Source organism: Salmo trutta, chromosome 18, assembly GCF_901001165.1.
Source record: "Salmo trutta chromosome 18, fSalTru1.1, whole genome shotgun sequence".
Lineage (NCBI taxonomy): Eukaryota > Metazoa > Chordata > Actinopteri > Salmoniformes > Salmonidae > Salmo > Salmo trutta.
Genome location: NC_042974.1, coordinates 1351911 through 1376281, shown reverse-complemented (window position 1 = coordinate 1376281; position 24371 = coordinate 1351911). Strand labels below are relative to the sequence as shown.

General features: G+C 44.9%; 2 protein-coding genes across 9 annotated transcripts in view; both read right to left on the bottom strand.

The window, feature by feature from the left end:
* Positions 1 to 5704, bottom strand: part of LOC115152723 (dihydropyrimidinase-related protein 2) — a 31633-nt gene extending 25929 nt beyond the window's left edge. The window contains exon 1 of the mRNA XM_029697480.1: positions 5486 to 5704. Coding sequence (XP_029553340.1) covers positions 5486 to 5545 — 60 coding nt within the window. The 5' untranslated portion in view covers positions 5546 to 5704. The remainder of the gene's footprint in view (positions 1 to 5485) is intronic.
* A 7967-nt stretch (positions 5705 to 13671) lies between these two features.
* The window catches only part of jakmip3 (Janus kinase and microtubule interacting protein 3), a 69888-nt gene continuing 59188 nt past the window's right edge, over positions 13672 to 24371 (bottom strand). For 4 of the 8 annotated variants that reach the window (XM_029697451.1, XM_029697453.1, XM_029697456.1 and 1 more), the window contains 14 exons: positions 23772 to 23960; positions 22782 to 22910; positions 21684 to 21767; positions 21479 to 21541; positions 21277 to 21375; positions 20868 to 20966; positions 20466 to 20525; positions 19575 to 19640; positions 19329 to 19397; positions 18896 to 18973; positions 17788 to 17991; positions 15672 to 15737; positions 15426 to 15467; positions 13672 to 15331 (listed from right to left, as the gene is read on the bottom strand). In XM_029697451.1, the coding sequence (XP_029553311.1) occupies positions 15185 to 15331; positions 15426 to 15467; positions 15672 to 15737; positions 17788 to 17991; positions 18896 to 18973; positions 19329 to 19397; positions 19575 to 19640; positions 20466 to 20525; positions 20868 to 20966; positions 21277 to 21375; positions 21479 to 21541; positions 21684 to 21767; positions 22782 to 22910; positions 23772 to 23960 (1395 nt within the window). In that variant the 3' untranslated portion in view covers positions 13672 to 15184. Of the gene's footprint in view, positions 15332 to 15425; positions 15499 to 15671; positions 15738 to 17787; positions 17992 to 18895; positions 18974 to 19328; positions 19398 to 19574; positions 19641 to 20465; positions 20526 to 20867; positions 20967 to 21276; positions 21376 to 21478; positions 21542 to 21683; positions 21768 to 22781; positions 22911 to 23771; positions 23961 to 24371 lie in introns of all 8 variants that reach the window. The other 4 variants (XM_029697455.1, XM_029697458.1, XM_029697452.1 and 1 more) reach the window with 3 other exon arrangements.

Below are 24371 nucleotides of genomic sequence, written 5' to 3'. Positions count from 1 at the left end.
ACTGCAAAAGCTACACTGCAGAAGCTACACTGCAGAAGCTAAGCTGTATACTGTAGAAGCTACACTGTAGAAGCTACACTGTATACTGTAGAAGCTACACTGCATAAGCTACACTGTAGAAGCTACACTGCAGAAGCTACACTGCATACTGTAGTAGAAGCTACACTGCATAAGCTACACTATAGAAGCTACACTGCATAAGCTACACTGTAGAAGCTACACTGTAGAAGCTACACTGTATAAGCTACACTGCAGAAGCTACACTGCAGAAGATACACTGCAGAAGCTACACCGTAGAAGCTACACTGCATGAGCTACACCACAGACGCTACACCACAGAAGCTACACCACAGAAGCTACACTGCATACTGTAGAAGCTACACCGTAGAAGCTACACTGTATACTGTAGAAGCTACACCGTAGAAGCTACACTGTATACTGTAGAAGCTACACTGTAGAAGCTACAGCATGTTGCAGGAGTCAGCTGAGTTCATTATAACCAATCATCAGTAGCATCCTCCCACCAGATCTCTACCACCCACCCACCAGACCTCCACCACCCACCCACCAGACCTCCACCACCACCCACCAGACCTCCACCACCACCCACCAGACCTCCACCACCACCCACCAGACCTCCACCACCCACCCACCAGACCTCCACCACCACCCACCAGACCTCCACCACCCACCCACCAGAACTCCACCACCACCCACCAGACCTCCACCACCCACCAGACCTCCACCACCCACCCACCAGACCTCCACCACCACCCACCAGACCTCCACCACCCACCCACCAGACCTCCACCACCCACCCACCAGACCTCCACCCACCCACCAGACCTCCACCACCACCCACCAGACCTCCACCACCCACCCACCAGACCTCCACCACCACCCACCAGACCTCCACCACCACCCACCAGACCTCCACCACCCACCCACCAGACCTCTACCACCCACCAGACCTCCACCACCACCCACCAGACCTCCACCACCACCCACCAGACCTCCACCCACCCACCAGACCTCCACCACCCACCCACCAGACCTCCACCACCCACCCACCAGACCTCCACCCACCCACCCACCAGACCTCCACCACCCACCCACCAGACCTCCACCACCCACCAGACCTCCACCACCCAGCCCCCACCAGACCTCCACCACCACCCACCAGACCTCCACCACAACCACCCTCCACCAGCCCTCCACCAACACCCACCAGACCTACACCACAACCACCCTCCACCAGCCCCTCTCGCCATACTCTCATCCAGCTCCAGTCACTCTCTCCTCTCCCTTCTCCCCCAGCTCCAGCCCTAGTCCCTCTCTCCCCTCCCCTCTCTCCTCTCCCTTCTCCCCCAGCTCTAGCCCTAGTCACTCTCTCCCCTCCCCTCTCTCCTCTCCCTTCTCCCCCAGCTCTAGCCCTAGTCACTCTCTCCCCTCCCCTCTCTCCTCTCCCTTCTCCCCCAGCTCTAGCCCTAGTCCCTCTCTCCCCTCCCCTCTCTCCTCTCCCTTCTCCCCCAGCTCTAGCCCTAGTCACTCTCTCCCCTCCCCTCTCTCCTCTCCCTTCTCCCCCAGCTCTAGCCCTAGTCACTCTCTCCCCTCCCCTCTCTCCTCTTCCCTCTCCCCCAGCTCTAGCCCTAGTCACTCTCTCCCCTCCCCTCTCTCCTCTCCCTTCTCCCCCAGCTCTAGCCCTAGTCACTCTCTCCCCTCCCCTCTCTCCTCTCCCTTCTCCCCAGCTCTAGCCCTAGTCACTCTCTCCCCTCCCCTCTCTCCTCTCCCTTCTCCCCCAGCTCTAGCCCTAGTCACTCTCTCCCCTCCCCTCTCTCCTCTCCCTTCTCCCCCAGCTCTAGCCCTAGTCACTCTCTCCCCTCCCCTCTCTCCTCTCCCTTGGCAAGGGGGTCTCAAATGAGGGGGGGGAACTACAATGCCCTCTCTAAAGGCTGTTCCTCTGCCAGCTAGTACTGCCTCTGCTGCTGTCACCTTGCACTCAGTTTACACTATGATCAGTCATAGGACAAAGTCAACGGGGAGTGAACGTAGTGTGTATAAACAGTAGCACAATGCTTTAGTTAGCACTAATACAATATTATAATATAGGCCTAATGTAAACTAGCTGATCCATAGACCTAGCAGTGGTGGATCGTTTACCAGTGGATGGAGAGAGGGGGGTTGGACAATGAGGTTCTCAGTGAGTTTAGGGCAGAGAGACCCTGTTAACAACAAGGTTCTCAGTGAGTGTAGATGTAGAGAGACCCTGTTAACAACAAGGTTCTCAGTGAGTGTAGATGTAGAGAGACCATGTTAACAATGAAGTTCTCAGTGAGTGTAGATGTAGAGAGACCATGTTAACAACGAGGTTCTCAGTGAGTTTAGATGTAGAGAGACCCTGTTAACAATGAGGTTCTCAGTGAGTTTAGATGTAGAGAGACCCTGTTAACAATGAGGTTCTCAGTGAGTTTAGATGTAGAGAGACCCTGCTTGGAAAGACAATAGTCCAGACAGACAGACAGACAGACAGACAGACAGACAGACAGACAGACAGACAGACAGACAGACAGACAGACAGACAGACAGACAGACAGACAGACAGACAGACAGACAGACAGACAGACAGACAGACAGACAGACAGACAGACAGACAGACAGACAGACAGACAGACAGGTTCTCAGTGAGTTTAGGGGCAGAGAGACCCTGCTGGGAAAGACAACAGTGAAGCCATAATGTGAAGTGACAGATCAACAGACAGCCATGACACCAGAGGGATGTGGCTCTACACTCTAGGACTACACAGTTTAGGTTCAGAGTTGACAAAAAAAACATTGCACTGTAAAAATAGCTGGGATAAAAACAACTCAATTTGGGTAAATATTGGACAGAACACACGTTGGGTTATTTTGACCGAGCTAGTTAGGTCACAAAAAACCCATTGTTTTCTTTAAGAAGAACCAGGTTGAGTTGTTGATGCTGGGTTCCTGAGCTGTGATCCATCGGGTCAGATCAGAACACTAGGAGAGTAAATGTCATTCCAGTTCATCTGTTATGTTGTCTTGTCAACATGTGTTAATGTTGAGCACTGACACTTCTGTAGCTTTAATAAGGCTTACTGTCATGTCCTGACCAGTAAAAGGGGTTATTTGTCATTGTAGTTTGGTCAGGGCGTGGCAGGGGTGTTTGTTTAGTGTGTTTCGGTGTTTTTGGTTTAGGTTCTATGTTTAAATCTAGTTTTCTATTTCTATGTTGGGTTTTTGGTAGGACCTCCAATTATAGGCAGCTGGTTGTCGTTGCCTCTAATTGGAGGCCATATTTAGTTGAGGTTTGTTTCACTTGTGTTTTGTGGGTGGTTATTTTCTGTATAGCCTGTGTGCCTTATGGAACTGTTTTTCATCGTACGTTTATTTTGTTTAAGTGTTTTCATCAAATAAATTAAGTATGAGCACTTTAACCGCTGCGCCTTGGTCCTATCCTTACGACGTCCCTGACACTTACACAAGAGTGAGGTCCTTAAAGTGTCTATGGCTTGTTACAAACTTGTTAAAATATTTAAATAATAATGTCATTAAATGTATAATAAAATATGTATTAGGCAAAAATATTGAAGGATAATTTAAATTTGCCGTGTACAAACTCAACATGACGAATAAGAATGACATTTACTCTTACGGGTGGCCAAAAATAACTCTGAAAGCCATGCCCCCCTAATAGGCCATGCCTTTGGATTACCTAAACATGGGTTAATTTAACCATCGAATGGGTTGTTATTGTCATGCTATTTTCAGGAAGTATGGCCTATTGGGGGTGTGGCTTTCAGATAGGTCTTGTTGACCATTCCGAGAGAGTAAATTTCATTCCTGTTCATCATGTTATGTTTTGTACCCTGCTAATTAAAAATGTCCTTCAATATTTTTTGAACATTACATATTTTAATATACAGTTAATAACATGATTATTTAAATATCATAACGAAGTGGTAACTATCCCAACATTGGGATATGCATATGCACCTGTGGCACTCATTTTGAGTAAGTCTCGTTAAACTACAAAAGTGTCAGTGCTTAACCTAAATACGTGTAGACAACAGAACAGAACAGATGATCGGAATGATATTTACTCTCACGGGTGGCCTAAAATAACAATAATCTGAAAGCCACGCCCCTACAAATCCATGCCTCCAGTCTTCTGATCTGACCCAGTGGGTCGTAGCTCAATAACCCAACTAAGTGCTCAACTGGCTGGGTCAAAAATAATACCATGTGTATTGTCTGATTTTTACCCTGTGCTGTGTTGTTTTTAATGCAGATTTTTTTTTAGAATGTGGCTGGTAGACAGACTGATGGATGGACAGACGGACATACAGACACATGGGCGTACGGGCAGACAGGCAAACATGCAGGCAGGTAGAGACACAGAATGACAAACAGAGAGAGAGACAGGCAGATAGACAGGCAGATAGACAGGCAGACACCGCCCCAGAAGAACAGACAGTAAGCTAACATCAGTGCCTCCCATACAGAAAGTGTGTTCCAGGGAACACTTATCATTTCTCCCACACTGGTCTTCTGGTTACAGTTAGGAATTATGACAGTCTTAACCTCTGTATTGATTTTAGTCATGTAGCCTTTCTAATGGCTTCCTATTCAACTGCTGGGGAGAATCATTCCAAAGGATGAGAATGTGGGTCATGCTGGTTAAAGGAGCGGCCCTGTACTGTAGGGCTGTACAGTCAAATTGCCCGGAAGAAAACAGGATTCAATGTGGCCTCGCTAACTACGCCCTGTCTCCGTTGCTATAGCGTTCAACTGGGCTCCCTTCCTCCGCATGGATGAATCTGTCCCGTTTTAACGACAAGGGGAAACCCTTAATAGCAGGAGAAATAGAGGCTTTCGGAGACTCAGACAGACCGTTTAGGCTGCAAGATGTCCATGGTTTGATAGTTAACGATATAGGCTGTCATGGGCACTTAGAAATGCATCTCTGGGACGTTTGAGATCTTTGTTGAGTCTTTTCAATGGAAAACATTTATTGGACGATATTATACGCAATTCAAATATATTATTTAGCCGGATTCTACATGCCAGTCAATCACATCACTGACTGAAATGTGGGGACATACGACAATGCGAGACAGCTCTCTGATCATTCCATAGAGGCCGGCGCCGCCATGATCAATTCACTACAAGTTATTGTTAGCCTACATTATATAGCCTGTATGTTTTCATTTTATTTGCAGCGTTCAAGAAAACGTCATGACATAACCCGGACGGAATAGACATTCGATGCCAAGAGAGTATCTTGTTTGGGCTTTGACATTGTGAAGTCTGAAGGCTAAAGCAGTAGCCGGTTGTTGCGTGCGTGTGAGGGGTGTAATAGAAGAAAGATTATTCAAATACGATTTATCACACCATTTAGGTTACCATTTTGTCTTTGCAATCGATAAATAATACCGGTGTGTGGGGCGACAACGTATATACCTACCGATGAACGAGGAGTGCCTACCGACAAACGGGGAATGTTCTTCTTGCCTTGGTAAGACATGCCGGCCGGTGTAGCGGTTCACTGGGAGGCAGAGCTTTGATTCCCGACGTTTCAAAGAACACGAGAAACGGATTTATCACCGCTTGGTAGCCTATTTCCTCGCTTTAAAATCCGCCGGAGACAATTTCTGTAGTCTAATTTACACTATCCTACTGGTCAGATCGTGTGAAACAGGAATATACCGACAGAATACTCGAAACAATATGTTGTAGGTTACTATTACTTTGTTAGTGCTGTCGCGCACCAGTCAGAGCCCTCCCTTCAACAATACATCCGGCTGCCTAGCGCACCATCTGCTCGTTTAATATTCCAGACACATCACATCCTACCGGCTAATGGCTGGCATCACACATCCTACCTCTAATGGCTGGCATCACACATCCTACCGCTACTGGCTGGCATCACACATCCTACCGCTAATGGCTGGCATCACACATCCTACCGCTAATGGCTGGCATCACACATCCTACCGGCTAATGGCTGGCATCACACATCCTACCGGCTAATGGCTGGCATCACACATCCTACCGGCTAATGGCTGGCATCACACATCCTACCGGCTAATGGCTGGCATCACACATCCTACCGCTAATGGCTGGCATCACACATCCTACCGCTAATGGCTGGCATCACACATCCTACCGCTAATGGCTGGCATCACACATCCTACCGCTAATGGCTGGCATCACACATCCTACCGGCTAATGGCTGGCATCACACATCCTACCGGCTAATGGCTGGCATCACACATCCTACCGGCTAATGGCTGGCATCACACATCCTACCGGCTAATGGCTGGCATCACACATCCTACCGCTAATGGCTGGCATCACACATTCTACCGGCTAATGGGGGCTAGGCAGACAGCCTGGCAGGCAGGGAGCCTTTTGCCCAACACAACCACAATAATTTAGTGGCCACTTAAAACTCATGTTCTTGATAAAACTCGGGGCCTATTATGAGTGGGAGTAGCCAGGTGTTGAAATCACAGATAAAAATGTGAAATCTCTTTCTTAAGGCCATGGGCAACCAATGGGCAGAATAATGGTAATTTCAATACCATGCCCGTTGGGACAGCTCCTATAGTCTAAACATTGATCTAGTTTAGAATAGTCTAAACATTGCATGGGCTATACTTGATCAATGAATTACATATCAATTAGATTGTGTTAGGTTAACTTACTCAATAAAGATATAAGTTCAAAACATGGAGAAAAAAAATATCTGATTTGTAAATTGACTTTTGACATGTTGTCAATTCAGGCACCGCACAATATAAAATATCTTCCACTGGGGAAAATACATCTATGAGATGCAGATTTACCTCCCGTTTTCCATTGTGCTCACGGTTGTGTCCAGATCCAGACTGGTAAACGATTTGACCGCGCGAGGAGCCGGTTTCGGCCCCAACTGGTCTGTCTCCACTTGGTCTGGTCTCACTGACCGACGAGAAGTTACTCACACTCCCGGTGTCACTGAAAGTATCCGACCAGCATTTCTCCTCGTTCTTAATCTTAACGTGTCGTCTCACAGACTGGGGGCTGCTGTTGTACGACTCAAAATTTAAAGTTTTATTCTCATAAGCGCCTTCCACGTTGCAGAACATGCCGCCGAATTTTACTCTGGGTTTCGGGCTGTCTGTCCCCAGTCTAGACAGCAACGACCCTTCATCGTCACTATCTCTTGGGAGAAGTGTCCTCTCTGTCATGGCCAATAACTATTCTTATTCTCAGAAAGAAAGAAATGTAAAAGTTTGTGAAAAATATCCAAAGTAGACCAAAAAAGGTACTTCTACCCAAGTTAAACCTAGGAGTTAATTCCCCTTTTAAGAAGCCTTACTATAGCAGAGGACTGGGTTAGTCAAGTGACGAGAGGAGCTGTCCACTGGGGCGCGGTCCTGAAATAACCACACTACAATACTCTGACTGGGAGAAAGATATGACAGGCGACTAGGGGAACCAGGGGAGGTCTTGTTCACATCCGCATGAAATGTTGATCCAATCGGGATCCTTCAACTTCCACACCGAGACGCTGATTACTGTAATGGAAACGATGACATACGGTCATTTATTTGTTGAATAATAATTCACCAATGTCTGAGAATGGGGGTGGGTGGTATGGTGGGGGAGGGGGGGGGGGGGTAGTAAGCCTACACACTTGAATGCTCACTCAGATCACTTAACGCTGAATGAGGTTGTGTTTTGCCCGTGGCCCGGAGACGCAGTTATAATGTGTGGTTGACCCGCTGGATGACTGGTTTTACATGAAAGATTAAGTTAGCTGGCTAGACTATCTAAACTTCTAGTAATCATGGTCAAATATCCGACCATTGATTTTTTTTAGTCACTCAGATATTATATTAAAAAAAACCTGCAAACATTTCTCTGCAAATGGAAAAATTTGTAGAATTGCATGAAATTAGTTATACAATTGCTAAATCTTCTCAAATGGGAAACAATGTAGAATTGCAGCAAACTTTCTTTAAGAATGTAACATTTTCTCTATGCCCCTTGGAAAAGTGTAGAATTGCAGCAAATTAAGTCTAACATGCTGACTAGACCGGGCGCGTACACGTGCGTCATCGCGCGCATGTTGATTTTGTCCACAACAGACACGATCAGGACACGCAGGTTGAAATATCAAAACGAACTCTGAAGCAACTATATTCATTTGTGGACAGGTCGAAAAGCATGAAACATTCATGGCAATTTAGCTACTGTAGCTTGCTGTTGCTATTTTGTCCTGATATCAACGTTTGTACCCCCACCCCCATCAAAGTTGCCTATCCCTGACATACAAAAATTCAAACATGATTTGATAATTAGCATTCCCGTGTAAACAACCTAACTATTCAAACATCTAAGGTCAGGGTTAGAGTCATGTAGACACAGCCTCAACAGATAACAAAAAAGGCAGGCAGTAATTGCTCAATATTTATTTATTTTCTCCTTCCCACCCACCCACCCACACACACACACACACACACACACACACATTTCCTTGTCTTAGACATCACAGAGAGCAGGCATGGCTTTGGGGTAACTGCGTGTTAGTCTTAGACATTAGGGCATGTGAGGTCACAGTGTGGCTGAGAGAGTCTGCATGTTTCTGAGATGCCCTATGGCAGAGACCTACATTTCACACAAACATTCCTCCGCCTCCCTCTACTCCTCCTCCTCCTCCTCGCCACTAGCTTCTCTCCTATTAGAGGACATGCTGTGTTAGGACTGTGGATTCTCTCCTATTAGAGGACATGCTGTGTTAGGACTGTGTCACGTCCTGACCATAGTGAGTTGTTATTTTCTATGGTAGAGTAGGTCAGAGCATGACAGGGGGTGTTTGTCTGTTTTTGTATTTCTATGTTCAGTTTCTAGTTTTGTATTTCTATTTTGTTTTTGTTTGGTATGATCTCCAATTAGAGGCAGCTGGTTGTTGTTGTCTCTAATTGGAGGTCATATTTAAGCTGATGTTTGTCCCACCTGTTTTTGTGGGTGATTATATTTTGAGTAGTGTGTTTTCTCTCTGCGTCACGGTTTGTTGTTTTTGTTAGTTCAAGTATTTAATGTATTGCATTACGTTTCACAAATAAATAAAGATGTGGAACTACAAACACGCTGCATTTTGGTCCGATCCTTCAAACAGCCATGACAGACTGTGGATTCTCTCCTATTAGAGGTCATACTGTGTTAGGACTGTGGATTCTCTCCTATTAGAGGACATACTGTGTTAGGACTGTGGATTCTCTCCTATTAGAGGACATACTGTGTTAGGACTGTGGATTCTCTCACATTAGAGGACATACTGTGTTAGGACTGTGGATTCTCTCACAGAGGACATACTGTGTTAGGACTCTGGATTCTCTCCTATTAGAGGACATACTGTGTTAGGACTGTGGATTCTCTCCTATTAGAGGACATACTGTGTTAGGGCTGTGGATTCTCTCATATTAGAGGACATACTGTGTTAGGGCTGTGGATTCTCTCATATTAGAGGACATACTGTGTTAGGGCTGTGGATTCTCTCATATTAGAGGACATACTGTGTTAGGACTGTGGATTCTCTCCTATTAGAGGACATACTGTGTTAGGACTGTGGATTCTCTCCTATTAGAGGACATACTGTGCTAGGACTGTGGATTATCTCCTATTAGAGGACATACTGTGTTAGGACTGTGGATTATCTCCTATTAGAGGACATACTGTGTTAGGACTGTGGATTCTCTCCTATTAGAGGACATACTGTGTTAGGACTGTGGATTCTCTCCTATTAGAGGACATACTGTGTTAGGACTGTGGATTCTCTCCTATTAGAGGACATACTGTGTTAGGACTGTGGATTCTCTCCTATTAGAGGACATACTGTGTTAGGACTGTGGATTCTCTCCTATTAGAGGACATACTGTGTTAGGACTGTGGATTCTCTCACATTAGAGGACATACTGTGTTAGGACTGTGGATTCTCTCACAGAGGACATACTGTGTTAGGACTGTGGATTCTCTCCTATTAGAGGACATACTGTGTTAGGACTGTGGATTCTCTCCTATTAGAGGACATACTGTGTTAGGGCTGTGGATTATCTCATATTAGAGGACATACTGTGTTAGGACTGTGGATTCTCTCCTATTAGAGGACATACTGTGTTAGGACTGTGGATTCTCTCCTATTAGAGGACATACTGTGTTAGGGCTGTGGATTCTCTCCTATTAGAGGACATACTGTGTTAGGACTGTGGATTATCTCCTATTAGAGGACATACTGTGTTAGGACTGTGGATTCTCTCCTATTAGAGGACATACTGTGTTAGGACTGTGGATTCTCTCCTATTAGAGGACATACTGTGTTAGGACTGTGGATTCTCTCCTATTAGAGGACATACTGTGTTAGGACTGTGGATTCTCTCCTATTAGAGGACATACTGCGTTAGGACTGTGTATTCTCTCCTATTAGAGGTCATACTGTGTTAGGACTGTGGATTCTCTCACAGAGGACATACTGCGTTAGGACTGTGGATTCTCTCCTATTAGAGGACATACTGTGTTAGGACCGTGGATTCTCTCCTATTAGAGGACATACTGCGTTAGGACTGTGGATTCTCTCCTATTAGAGGACATACTGTGTTAGGACTGTGGATTCTCTCCTATTAGAGGTCATACTGTGTTAGGGCTGTGGATTCTCTCATATTAGAGGACATACTGTGTTAGGACTGTGGATTCTCTCCTATTAGAGGACATACTGCGTTAGGGCTGTGGATTCTCTCCTATTAGAGGACATACTGTGTTAGGACTGTGGATTATCTCCTATTAGAGGACATACTGTGTTAGGACTGTGGATTATCTCCTATTAGAGGACATACTGTGTTAGGACTGTGGATTCTCTCCTATTAGAGGACATACTGTGTTAGGACTGTGGATTCTCTCCTATTAGAGGACATACTGTGTTAGGACTGTGGATTCTCTCCTATTAGAGGACATACTGTGTTAGGACTGTGGATTCTCTCACATTAGAGGACATACTGTGTTAGGACTGTGGATTCTCTCACAGAGGACATACTGTGTTAGGACTGTGGATTCTCTCCTATTAGAGGACATACTGTGTTAGGACTGTGGATTCTCTCCTATTAGAGGACATACTGTGTTAGGGCTGTGGATTATCTCATATTAGAGGACATACTGTGTTAGGACTGTGGATTCTCTCCTATTAGAGGACATACTGTGTTAGGACTGTGGATTCTCTCCTATTAGAGGACATACTGTGTTAGGGCTGTGGATTCTCTCCTATTAGAGGACATACTGTGTTAGGACTGTGGATTATCTCCTATTAGAGGACATACTGTGTTAGGACTGTGGATTCTCTCCTATTAGAGGACATACTGTGTTAGGACTGTGGATTCTCTCCTATTAGAGGACATACTGTGTTAGGACTGTGGATTCTCTCCTATTAGAGGACATACTGTGTTAGGACTGTGGATTCTCTCCTATTAGAGGACATACTGCGTTAGGACTGTGGATTCTCTCCTATTAGAGGTCATACTGTGTTAGGACTGTGGATTCTCTCACAGAGGACATACTGCGTTAGGACTGTGGATTCTCTCCTATTAGAGGACATACTGTGTTAGGACTGTGGATTCTCTCCTATTAGACATACTGTGTTAGGACTGTGGATTCTCTCCTATTAGAGGACATACTGTGTTAGGACTGTGGATTCTCTCCTATTAGAGGTCATACTGTGTTAGGACTGTGGATTCTCTCCTATTAGACATACTGTGTTAGGACTGTGGATTCTCTCCTATTAGAGGACATACTGTGTTTGGACTGTGGATTCTCTCCTATTAGAGGACATACTGTGTTAAGACTGTGGATTCTCTCCTATTATTGGACATACTGTGTTAGGACTGTGGATTCTCTCCTATTAGAGGTCATACTGTGTCAGGACTGTGGATTCTCTCCTATTAGAGGACATACTGTGTTAGGACTGTGGATTCTCTCCTATTAGAGGACATACTGTGTTAGGACTGTGGATTCTCTCCTATTAGAGGACATACTGTGTTAGGACTGTGGATTCTCTCCTATTAGAGGACATACTGCGTTAGGACTGTGGATTCTCTCCTATTAGAGGTCATACTGTGTTAGGACTGTGGATTCTCTCCTATTAGAGGTCATACTGTGTTAGGACTGTGGATTCCATCCCACTATGCCGTTAACTGCCTGTTATTAAAGATGGAATCTGTTGAAAAATTAAAAGGAGAGCCCCACACTTTAGGGGCTCAGACGTAATAATTTAATAACCTGATATCCAACGTTTCGCCAGACAAGCTGTCTTCATCAGGGTATAGAGATGGAATCTACACTAGGGAAAACAGCAGCACTGTTAAACATCTACACTAGGGGAAACAGCACCACTGTTAAACATGGAATCTACACTAGGGAAAACAGCACCACTGTTAAACATCTACACTAGGGGAAACAGCACCACTGTTAAACATCTACACTAGGGGAAACAGCACCACTGTTAAACATCTACACTAGGGGAAACAGCACCACTGTTAAACATGGAATCTACACTAGGGGAAACAGCACCACTGTTAAACATGGAATCTACACTAGGGGAAACAGCACCACTGTTAAACATCTACACTAGGGGAAACAGCACCACTGTTAAACATGGAATCTACACTAGAGGAAACAGCACCACTGTTAAACATGGAATCTACACTAGGGGAAACAGCACCACTGTTAAACATCTACACTAGAGGAAACAGCACCACTGTTAAACATCTACACTAGGGGAAACAGCACCACTGTTAAACATGGAATCTACACTAGGGGAAACAGCACCACTGTTAAACATGGAATCTACACTAGAGGAAACAGCACCACTGTTAAACATGGAATCTACACTAGGGGAAACAGCACCACTGTTAAACATCTACACTAGGGGAAACAGCACCACTGTTAAACATGGAATCTACACTAGAGGAAACAGCACCACTGTTAAACATCTACACTAGAGGAAACAGCACCACTGTTAAACATCTACACTAGAGGAAACAGCACCACTGTTAAACATCTACACTAGAGGAAACAGCACCACTGTTAAACATCTACACTAGAGGAAACAGCACCACTGTCCGCCCCACAGCTGTTGTTATTGTTTTTGTTTTGTTGATGAAGCGGAGGTGAGGAGCAACATGGTAAAAAATAATACAGGACATTTTCTGCTGTTCTGGCGCGCATGTAATGAAGTCATATCGCAGTTTCACCATTAAGGATTCCAGCTTGAAGTTTCTGCTTTTCTACAACTGTAGTACGATCCAAAATGAATCCCTTTTGTGTGGTTTTGGATTGAACTTTACAGCCTTCAAATAATCATATCCAAGAGTGGCATGAAGAATTTGTATACTTTTGTGCTTAAATATCAAGCATTTCAGGTATTTGAAGGGTCAGCGTACATTTAGCTCACCCTTAGCAAACCAGATTGGAACGATCCAGAGTAGAGTGCTGAAGGCCACATAGTCTATTCCTACTGGGAACACATACAAACACATTGAAACAGCCATGTCTATGGCAAACATTTTCTGTAGTGTACCGCCCTCTACTGTTGGAATTCTGCAGACAACTGAGCCTCACTTCACTTTAAACATTCAACTTTAATCAACCAACCAATAACACTTGCATATAAAAAAAAATGATATCAAAAGATAAAACAATATGCAACATTGGTTGATAATAATAATCCATTTCCAGATGTGTCATAAAGCATTCATATAATATTATTCTTACCTGTGTCTCAGTTTGTGGTGGAGACCTTTCTTTATTTGGTTTCAGGAGAGATGTCATCTATCCTAGTATTCAGATATGGCTGGTGATGTCCAGTGTTTATCATTTCAAGTCTTCTGTGTGTGAGTGTGTGTGTGCGTTGTGTTCCTGTGGGTGGGTGTGTGTGTGCTTGGTTATGAAGGTGCAGTAGTCCATAGAAACGGGGCTTGATCCCATTTAATGGCAACATAATGCATAAAATACATCTTTCATACACAATCTGCTTTAACATGGAGTCATAAAGATTAAATGGGAGGTATTTGTCTCCATCAGGACATAACAGAACTAACCAAGGTCCCCATCTGAAACAAACCCACCCTCTCCATCAGGACATAACAGAACTAACCAAGGTCCCTATCTGAAACCCTCTCCCAAGCACCAAGGGGAAAGATCAGATTTATATAAATCTGATCAAATGGAAAATTCTAAAATCATTGAAAGCTTCTTCATTTTCATCAACAAAAAAAAATCTAATTTAGCATTATATTTACTCCTCTTTTGAGAAATGTATTTTAAAATCTTTGCCTTTTTTTCATACATACAAAAATACATGATGTCTAATAATACCACAGTTTGGCTTCTGGTTTCATTTCAAACACTGAGATTGAGGAGTTAATGAGTCCCACAGCATGTCTGGACCAGACAGGGGAAGGGCTGAGGCCATAGAGATAGATAGAGGGCACACTGGCCACAAAGCCAGTTTTAGTATGGGCAGCATCATTGAAGGCTTTCACCATTTTAAAGTTCGAGGATTTTAAAGTTCTTTCTGTGACTAGCTCCCTGTGAGTGTAATAACAGCGTGGTCAGATAGTGTAAACAGTGGTATGGTGTCCATTTTAGGAAACGCTCAGCTTCAGTGGAGTGTGTGTGTGAACGTTAAGAACTACGGTAAAATGTCTCACTTCACCGTCGTTTAACATAACCCAACACCTAGTGACCTCGTCAAGAGGTTTTGGAACTCTTGGCTAAAGTGTTTGGTTGACAGAAAAGATCCAGGTTTAAGGCCCGAGCAGGACTATCGCATGACTTCACTACAGTTAGTTTTCAATCAATCAATTAAACTCTCTTCTTCATGCTTCCAAAGGGAAGCGACCAGAGCACCACCTGCTCAGCAGGGAAAAAAACACAAAACACTCCCATGTAAGAGTTCTTCAATTCCACTGAAGTCTTCATCCATAGAGAGGAAGTCTTCCGTAGAGTCTTCCATCGAGACGTCAACATCATCATTACTGACGAGGGACAGCAGTCAGGTTTAAAAGGTTACTGAAGTAAAAAAAAAAAAAAAAGGTTTTCTGTCTTTAAAAAAAAACATGGTCATAGCATTCTATCTAAAGTCAGTGTTGCAGCATAGTTGACTGGTTTCTCGTGTGAAGAAGTCTTCGAAAAGACTTTCAGGACACTGGGAGCCATCTTGGATACCAAATCCTGTCCTCTTGAACACAATGTAGAAGACAATATGGAAACCTGTGAACTGAAATGAAAATATGATATCATGCACAGTATATAGCCTAATTTATTATTTGAATAGCTAAATAAAACAGACATTTAGATAAACAAATACATACTTGCTCTGGCTTCCCTGGAGAACTATGACCAAAGAATGAAGGCTAAAGAAAAAAACAAAAATAAAAATAAAAACTGAACGGATTGAAAAGAAGAGAATGGAGAGAAAGGAGTCATTTATTTTGAAAAACAGAGAAAAAAACAGCAAATTTGTAGCATTTATACTCCAATTCAGATTCCAACTGAATAAACTGAACAATACAACACAGTGTCACTGGTTTCAAAAGGGACCATTTGACCAGATGTACCTTTTCTTCTAGTTCCTTTATCTGTCTTTTCTGTGCTGCTATCCATTCCTCCAGCTCTTTGATTCTCTGGACATGAAAAACAGGATGAACAATAAGGTGGACAACAAGTATAATCAGATTAGAGTAAATATTTAATATTGCTATACTGTAGCTGAGGAAGGAGGATCTCCCTGGGGAATGTACTATAGGGTAGCTGAGGAAGGAGAATCTCCCTGGGGAATGTACTGTAGGGTAGCTGAGGAAGGAGAATCTCCCTGGGGAATGTACTGTAGGGTATCTGAGGAAGGAGGATCTCCCTGGGGAATGTACTGTAGGGTATCTGAGGAAAGGAGGATCTCCCTGGGGAATGTACTGTAGGGTAGCTGAGGAAGGAGAATGTCCCTGGGGAATGTACTGTAGGGTAGCCGAGGAAGGAGAATCTCCCTGGGGAATGTACTGTAGGGTAGCTGAGGAAGGAGAATCTCCCTGGGGAATGTACTGTAGGGCAGCTGAGGAAGGAGAATGTCCCTGGGGAATGTACTGTAGGGTAGCCGAGGAAGGAGAATCTCCCTGGGGAATGTACTGTAGGGTAGCTGAGGAAGGAGAATGTCCCTGGGGAATGTACTGTAGGGTAGCTGAGGAAAGGAGGATCTCCCTGGGGAATGTACTGTAGGGTAGCTGAGGAAGGAGAATCTCCCTAGGGAATGTACTGTAGGGTATCTGAGGAAGGAGGATCTCCCTGGGGAATGTACTGTAGGGTATCTGAGGAAAGGAGGATCTCCCTGGGGAATGTACTGTAGGGTAGCTGAGGAAGGAGAATCTCCCTGGGGAATGTACTGTAGGGTAGCTGAGGAAGGAGAATGTCCCTGGGGAATGTACTGTAGGGTAGCCGAGGAAGGAGAATCTCCCTGGGGAATGTACTGTAGGGTAGCCGAGGAAGGAGAATCTCCCTGGGGAATGTACTGTAGGGTAGCTGAGGAAGGAGAATGTCCCTGGGGAATGTACTGTAGGGCAGCTGAGGAAGGAGAATCTCCCTGGGGAATGTACTGTAGGGTAGCTGAGGAAGGAGAATCTCCCTGGGGAATGTACTGTAGGGTAGCTGAGGAAGGAGAATCTCCCTGGGGAATGTACTGTAGGGTAGCTGAGGAAAGGAGGATCTCCCTGGGGAATGTACTGTAGGGTAGCTGAGGAAGGAGGATCTCCCTGGGGAATGTTACTGTAGGGTAGCTGAGGAAGGAGAATCTCCCTGGGGAATGTACTGTAGGGTAGCTGAGGAAAGGAGGATCTCCCTGGGGAATGTACTGTAGGGTAGCTGAGGAAGGAGGATCTCCCTGGGGAATGTACTGTAGGGTAGCTGAGGAAGGAGAATCTCCCTGGGGAATGTACTGTAGGGTAGCTGAGGAAGGAGAATCTCCCTGGGGAATGTACTGTAGGGTAGCTGAGGAAGGAGAATCTCCCTGGGGAATGTACTGTAGGGTAGCTGAGGAAGGAGAAACTCCCTGGGGAATAAGACCCACTAGTAATGGTCGTTTCTCTCTTCTCCTTTAGAGAGGTATGTGTTATACTGTAGATAGACACAGTAACAATATTGTCTCATTACCTGCAGTGTGTGTCATAGATTGACACAGTAGTAATCATTGTTTCTCACACCTGTTCTGCCTGGTATGAAATAGACTCAGCATTAATGGTCCATTATTTTACTGGCTGTAGATTCTCTCACCTGCTGTGTGTTGTACCAGCTCCATCCTCTACCAGCTCCATCCTCTACCAGCTCCACCCTCTACCAGATCCATCCTCTACCAGCCCCATCCTCTACCAGCTCCATCCTCTACCAGCTCCATCCTCTACCAGCTCCACCCTCTACCAGCTCCATCCTCTACCAGCTCCATCCTCTACCAGCCCCATCCTCTACCAGCTCCATCCTCTACCAGCTCCATCCTCTACCAGCTCCATCCTCTACCAGCTCCATCCTCTACCAGCTCCACCCTCTACCAGCCCCATCCTCTACCAGCCCCATCCTCTACCAGCTCCATCCTCTACCAGCTCCATCCTCTACCAGCTCCACCCTCTACCAGCCCCATCCTCTACCAGCTCCATCCTCTACCAGCTCCATTCTCTACCAGCTCCATCCTCTCACCTGCTGTGAGTGCTGTAGCATTTCCATTCTCTCCCTGAGGATCTGTGAGTCCCTCTCTCTTAGCTCCATCATGACCCCTCTCTTCCACTGCTCCACCGCCCGACGCAGTGTCTCCCTCTCATCGTCCGACAGCATCTCCGACATCTTGGCCCCCGCATCCTGTTGCAGGGCATTAAACAGCATCGCCTCTAGCTCCAAGATCCTCTGGAGGGAGGGAGCGGAGAGAGGGATGGAAGGATGGAGGGAGAGGGGAGAGAAAGAAGGAGAGTGGCAAGGTAGTTGGTGTTACACCTAACGACCACAAGCGGGAACAGCTGCAGCTAGTCAGTGGGTGGACAATGTGATCCACTGGCTCAATGTTTTCTATAAAAACATATACACTGACTAGACTAAACATTAAGAACACCTGCTCTTTCCATGACATAGACTGACCAAGTGAATCCAGGTGAAAGCTATGATCCCTTATTGACGTCACTTGTTAAATCCACTTCAAATCAGTGTAGATGAAGGGGAGGAGACAGGTTAAAGAAGGATTTAAGCCTTGAGACAATTGAGACATGGATTATGTACGTGTGCCATACACAATCCATGTCTCAATTGATTTAAGCAAGACAAAAGATTTAAGTGCCTTTGAACGGGGTATGGTAGTAGGTGCCAGGCGCACCGGTTTGAGTCAAGAACTACAATGCTGCTGGGTTTTTCATGTGTATCAAGAATGGTCCACTGCCCAAAGGACATCCAGCCAACTTGACAACTATGGGAAGCATTGGGCCAGCATCCCTGTGGAACACTTCTGACACCTTGCCCCGAGGAATTGAGTCTGTCCTGAGGGCAAAAACGGGGTGCAACTCAATTTTTGGAAGGTGTTCTTAATGTTTTATGCACTCATTGTATATTTTCACTTTAGTCATTTAGCAGATATCAATGAAATGTATTTATAAAGTCCATCTTACATCAGCTGATGTCACAAAGTGCTGTACAGAAACCCAGCCTAAAACAGCAAGCAATGCAGGTGTAGAAGCACGGATGCTTTTGTCCAGAGTGCGAGTGTTAGTTTACAAAGGCAAGTTTTTTCCTGGAACATTTAGGTCCATTTGAAATGTCTCACCTTGTGAGCCTGAGCCATGGACTGTTTCCTGTAGTCCAACTCCTCATCCAGATAGCCTTTCTGTTTACTGAACACATGCTGCAAATAACACACAACACAACCTGATCATTCAGCCAACTCCTACAGGAGATTCATACAAAATCATTCATTCATTCTCTCTCTTTCATTCATTCATTCATTTATTAATTCATTCATTAATTCTCTCTCTTTCATTCATTCATTTATTAATTAATTAATTCATTCATTCATCTGTTAATTCATTCATTCATATAAGATGTCTGTTGAATACTGTAGGTCGGGCTACAATATATTGCCAGTTGCCAATGCACTTTAAACATATAACACATACTTCCATGCATCAGCAACATATAAAACAACTTGAGCAACATGCTAAATAAGAAGGGTTGAAATAAAATGTAGATCAGCCATTTACCTTCTCACTTTCAATGTCCATCCTTTTCTGTGCTAAAGCTGTTTTGGTGACCTCTATATTCTCTAGCCACTGAAAGGAGAAGATAATAAATTGGGATATTCAGCTGGGAATAAAACATTATTTTATCTCATTAACTCAATGATGCAAAGCCTACTGTACGGCAGGGTTTCAAAGACAAGGCTGGCATTCAAACAAACAAAGATTAAAACAGCCTTTTGAAATGTAAGTTGCTGAAAATATAAATACCCTCTCTGCTAGAGTTAAGACGGTCCGGGCGTGAATGACGACCACCTGCTCCTCATTGGATAGGTTCTGGGTGGTACATGGCACATAAGGAGAACACAACACTCAGACACTCAGTATCAAGCAGACAGCACATCCATCAACACTCAGACACTCAGTATCAAGCAAACAGCAGGTCCATCAAAACTCAGACACTCAGTATCAAGCAGACAGCAGATCCATCAACACTGAGACACTCAGTATCAAGCAAACAGCAGATCCATCAACACTCAGACACTCAGTATCAAGCAGACATCAGATCCATCAACACTCAGACACTCAGTATCAAGCAGACAGCACATCCATCAACACTCAGACACTCAGTATCAAGCAGACAGCAGATCCATCAACACAGACACTCAGTATCAAGCAGACAGCACATCCATCAACACTCAGACACTCAGTATTAAGCAGACAGCAGATCCATCAACACTGAGACACTCAGTATCAAGCAGACAGCAGATCCATCAACACAGACACTCAGTATCAAGCAGACAGCAGATCCATCAACACAGACACTCAGTATCAAGCAGACAGCAGATCCATCAACACTCAGACACTCAGTATCAAGCAGACAGCAGATCCATCAACACTCAGACACTCAGTATCAAGCAGACAGCAGATCCATCAACACTCAGACACTCAGTATCAAGCAGACAGCAGATCCATCAACACTGAGACACTCCGTATCAAGCAGACAGCAGATCCATCAACACAGACACTCAGTATCAAGCAGACAGCAGATCCATCAACACAGAGGAGACAGATAGACAGAGCGATGAGTCCAGTGAGGTTGGAGCGGACCCTACTGCAGGCAGACACATGTACATACATGTAGATAGGAAATGAACATACACTTACGGCATTATCCCCCAGTATATCTAGCTTTTTCATTAGCTCTGTGATGATGATGTCCTGCCAGGGAGAAGAGACAAAAACATCAGGTTAAACTTCAAATCAAATAGTCCTTAACACTCCCCCTAGACCAAGGGTATTCAACTCTGACCCTACGAGGACAACTACTGGTTGTTTGTTCTACCTGATCATTAATATCACCCACCTGGTGTCCCAGGTCTAAATCAGGCCCTGATTAGAAGGGAACAATGAAGAAAGGCAATGGAACTGGCTATGCGGTCAAGATTTGAATTTGAGGCCCCTAGACACTCTCCTAGATCCTAGCTCCTAGCCCCTAGCTCCTAGCCTCTACCCTCTAACACCTTTTATATGATATTATTATTATTATAGATATAGACTCACTGTGACTCCGTCGGCCTCACAGTACACCTGCAGTGGACTGATGCCTTCACAGAAGTGGATGTCGTGGAAGTTGATTCCTGGAGATCTCCTCTCCCTCTCCTGGACGGTGATAGATGACATTATTACTAGATGGCCCATCTTGGAGACCATGGGCATGTTAATCTAGCCTTTCATTAGTCTTTCATTAGCTAGTGTATGTACGAGTACAGCTAAAACTGTAAAAAAATAAAAATAAACGACAATACATTTCCAAAAACGTGAATAACATTAAGATTTAACTTTTTTTTTTGTCCAATTGTGTACAAGGTCCAGTGGAAACTCCTAGCGATTGGAGAGGATGGAGCCAGGGGGGCTGCCATACCACGGTGCCCTTGAAAGTAGTTGTTGTGAGGGGTTAAATGGCTCTTACTTCAAGTTCAAGGATCCGGAACTCCAGGAGTTCATTCTGGTCTCTGGCGTCCTGAAATTCGTTTTTTAAACGTGACTCCTCTGTTTCCATGTGCTTGATCTGTTAAGAGACAGAAATACACTGGGGAAATATAATCACAATCACACCTGAATTACATGTGACATATCACTTCAGGTAAATATGATGGATAATAGTTTTATACCTTCTCTATGAGTTCTTGATTTCTTTGATACAGGGCTTGTTTCTCCTCGATCCACTTCATATCCTTCAAACACACAGGGAATCAGTGGTAAAGAACTCTCTCTCTCTCTCTGTGTGGTGGGTGGGTGGGTGGGTGGGTGTGTGTGTGTGTGTGTGTGTGTGTGTGTGTGTGTGTGTGTGTGTGTGTGTGTGTGTGATCCAGTCACCTGTCCTTGCTGAGACAGAACACACTCCAGGTCCTGTATTCTGGTTTGGTAGAGAATAAGCTCTGCTTGCAACTGTTCTCTTGTCTGTGGAGTGAAGAGAACAACATTCACTGGTTATATACAATGATAATCAATGCTAGTAGAATATGTTTCTCTACCTGGTTCAGTCTCTATGGCAGCATTCTGGCTCTACCTGTTTCTGTCTCTACCTTGTTCAGTCTCTACCTGGTTCAGACTCTACCTGGTTCAGTTTTTACCTGGTAGAGTCTCTATGACAGCATTCTACCTCTACCTGGTTCAGTCTCTATGTCAGCGTTCTGGCACTACCTGGTTCAGTCTCTATGTCAGCATTCTGGCTCTACCTGGTTCAGTCTCTATGTCAGCATTCTAGCTCTACCTGGTTCAGTCTCTATGTCAGCATTCTACCTCTACCTGGTTCAGTCTCTATGTCAGCGTTCTGGCTCTACCTGGTTCAGTCTCTATGTCAGCATTCTAGCTCTACCTGGTTCAGTCTCTATGGCAGCGTTCTGGCTCTACCTGGTTCAGTCTCTATGGCAGCGTTCTGGCTCTACCTGGTTCAGTCTCTACCTGGTTCAGTCTCTACCTGGTCAGTCTCTATGGCAGCGTTGTGGCTCTACCTGGTTCAGTCTCTATGTCAGCATTCTGTCTCTACCTGGTTCAGTCTCTATGGCAGCCTTCTGGCTCTACCTGGTGAGTCTCTATGTCAGCATTCTGTCTCTACCTGGTTCAGTCTCTATGTCAGCATTCTGTCTCTACCTGGTTCAGTCTCTATGGCAGCCTTCTGGCTCTACCTGGTCAGTCTCTATGTCAGCATTCTGTCTCTACCTGGTTCAGTCTCTAGGGCAGCATTTTGGTTTGAGACCTGCGTGCTTAACTCTCATTTTCTCTCACGGACGTCAATGCATGATTTATGTGAATGTCTGGGCTGAATCAGGCCTTGGAGGAGTCCTACTTATGAAGGACAGGTGAATACGACTACAGCCCAATACTTCTAGTGGACTAGTGGTCTGAAATACATTACTGCCCAGTGAATGAAATACATGTTTGACAATGGCATCATAATAGAACACCTCTTACCTTGACTTCCTTCTCTGCATCAAACGTGCCCCCCACCTGCTCCTGTAGAAGTGCATAGGCTCTCTGAAGAGCCTGGTACTCCATGGTCAACTGATGAAACCTCATCTCTGTCTCCTCCCTGATCATACCCTACAGGCAGACAGCCAGGCAGACAGACAGGTAGACGGAAAGACAGGCAGACAGACGGGCAGACAGACAGGCAGACAGAAAGACAGGTCGACGGAAAGACAGGTAGACAGATGGGCACACATGCAGACAGACAGGTAGACAGACGGGCAGACAGACAGACAGACAGACATTTAGGCACACAGGCAGACAGACGGGCAGACAGACAGGCAGATAGACGGGCAGACAGGCAGAAAGACAGACAGACGGGCAGACAGGCAGAAAGACAGACAGGCAGATGTTCAGACAGACAGGTAGACAGACGGACAGACAGGCAGACAGACGGGCAGACAGACGGGCAGACAGACAGATAGGCAGACAGATGGGCAGACAGGCAGAAAGACGGACAGACCGGGAAGACAGACGGGGAGACGGGCAGACAGGCAGATGTACAGACAGACAGACAAAAACAACAGTGAGGGTAGTCAGGACAGTTGCTGTCCCTCCCCAAAGTCATTATAACACAATATCAGAAATAACATATGACATAAGAAACCAGCAATATGTCTGCTTCGCAGTAAACGTTGCATTGCATATTTACACTTCTGTAACTGACTGCTGTATATCAAGAATGAAACACGCTTCCGAATTCATTCATAGTTCTATAACAAACCAAATGTCAAAACGTCCAGCTTTCATCAGGGAGCAATCAGACGACAAAACATACATATCTCTCCCCCTCCTTTCTCTTTTTCTCTGTCTTGATCTTTCTCTCTTTCCTCTCTCCCTCTCTCTTGATCACTCTCTTTCTCTCTGTCAGACTCCCCTTAAACACGACAAGCAAAACTGTACGACTTTCCCAGAAAGTCTGTCTGCGTGTCTTACCTCCTCCAGGTCATCGTCTGGTGTGCACGGTGTCCTGTCTGTGTGGAAGGAGATGGAGGAACCGTCTGAGTCTATAGAAGCCTCTTCATCGTAACCAAAGAACGTCTCTACCACTGGTTTACACGGCTTAATGGCCTTCTTCCTCCCTATGGTGCCCTGCCGCCTGTACCTCAGCAGCATGTCTCTTTCCTAGAACATCATTCCATAGAACATGAAAGAAAATGTTGTTTGTCATGTGCCGAATACAACAGGCGTATTAAACAGAGCTTTCCTCATAGATACCTAATATTAAACTGTACTATCCTCAGAGACATAGTTAATATTAAACAGTACTATCCTCAGAGACATAGTTAATATTAAACAGTACTATCCTCAGAGACATAGTTAATATTAAACAGTACTATCCTCAGAGACATAGTTAATATTAAACAGTACTATCCTCAGAGACATAGTTAATATTAAACAGTACTATCCTCAGAGACATAGTTAATATTAAACAGTACTATCCTCAGAGACATAGTTAATATTAAACAGTACTATCCTCAGAGACATAGTTAATATTAAACAGTACTATCCTCAGAGACATAGTTAATATTAAAC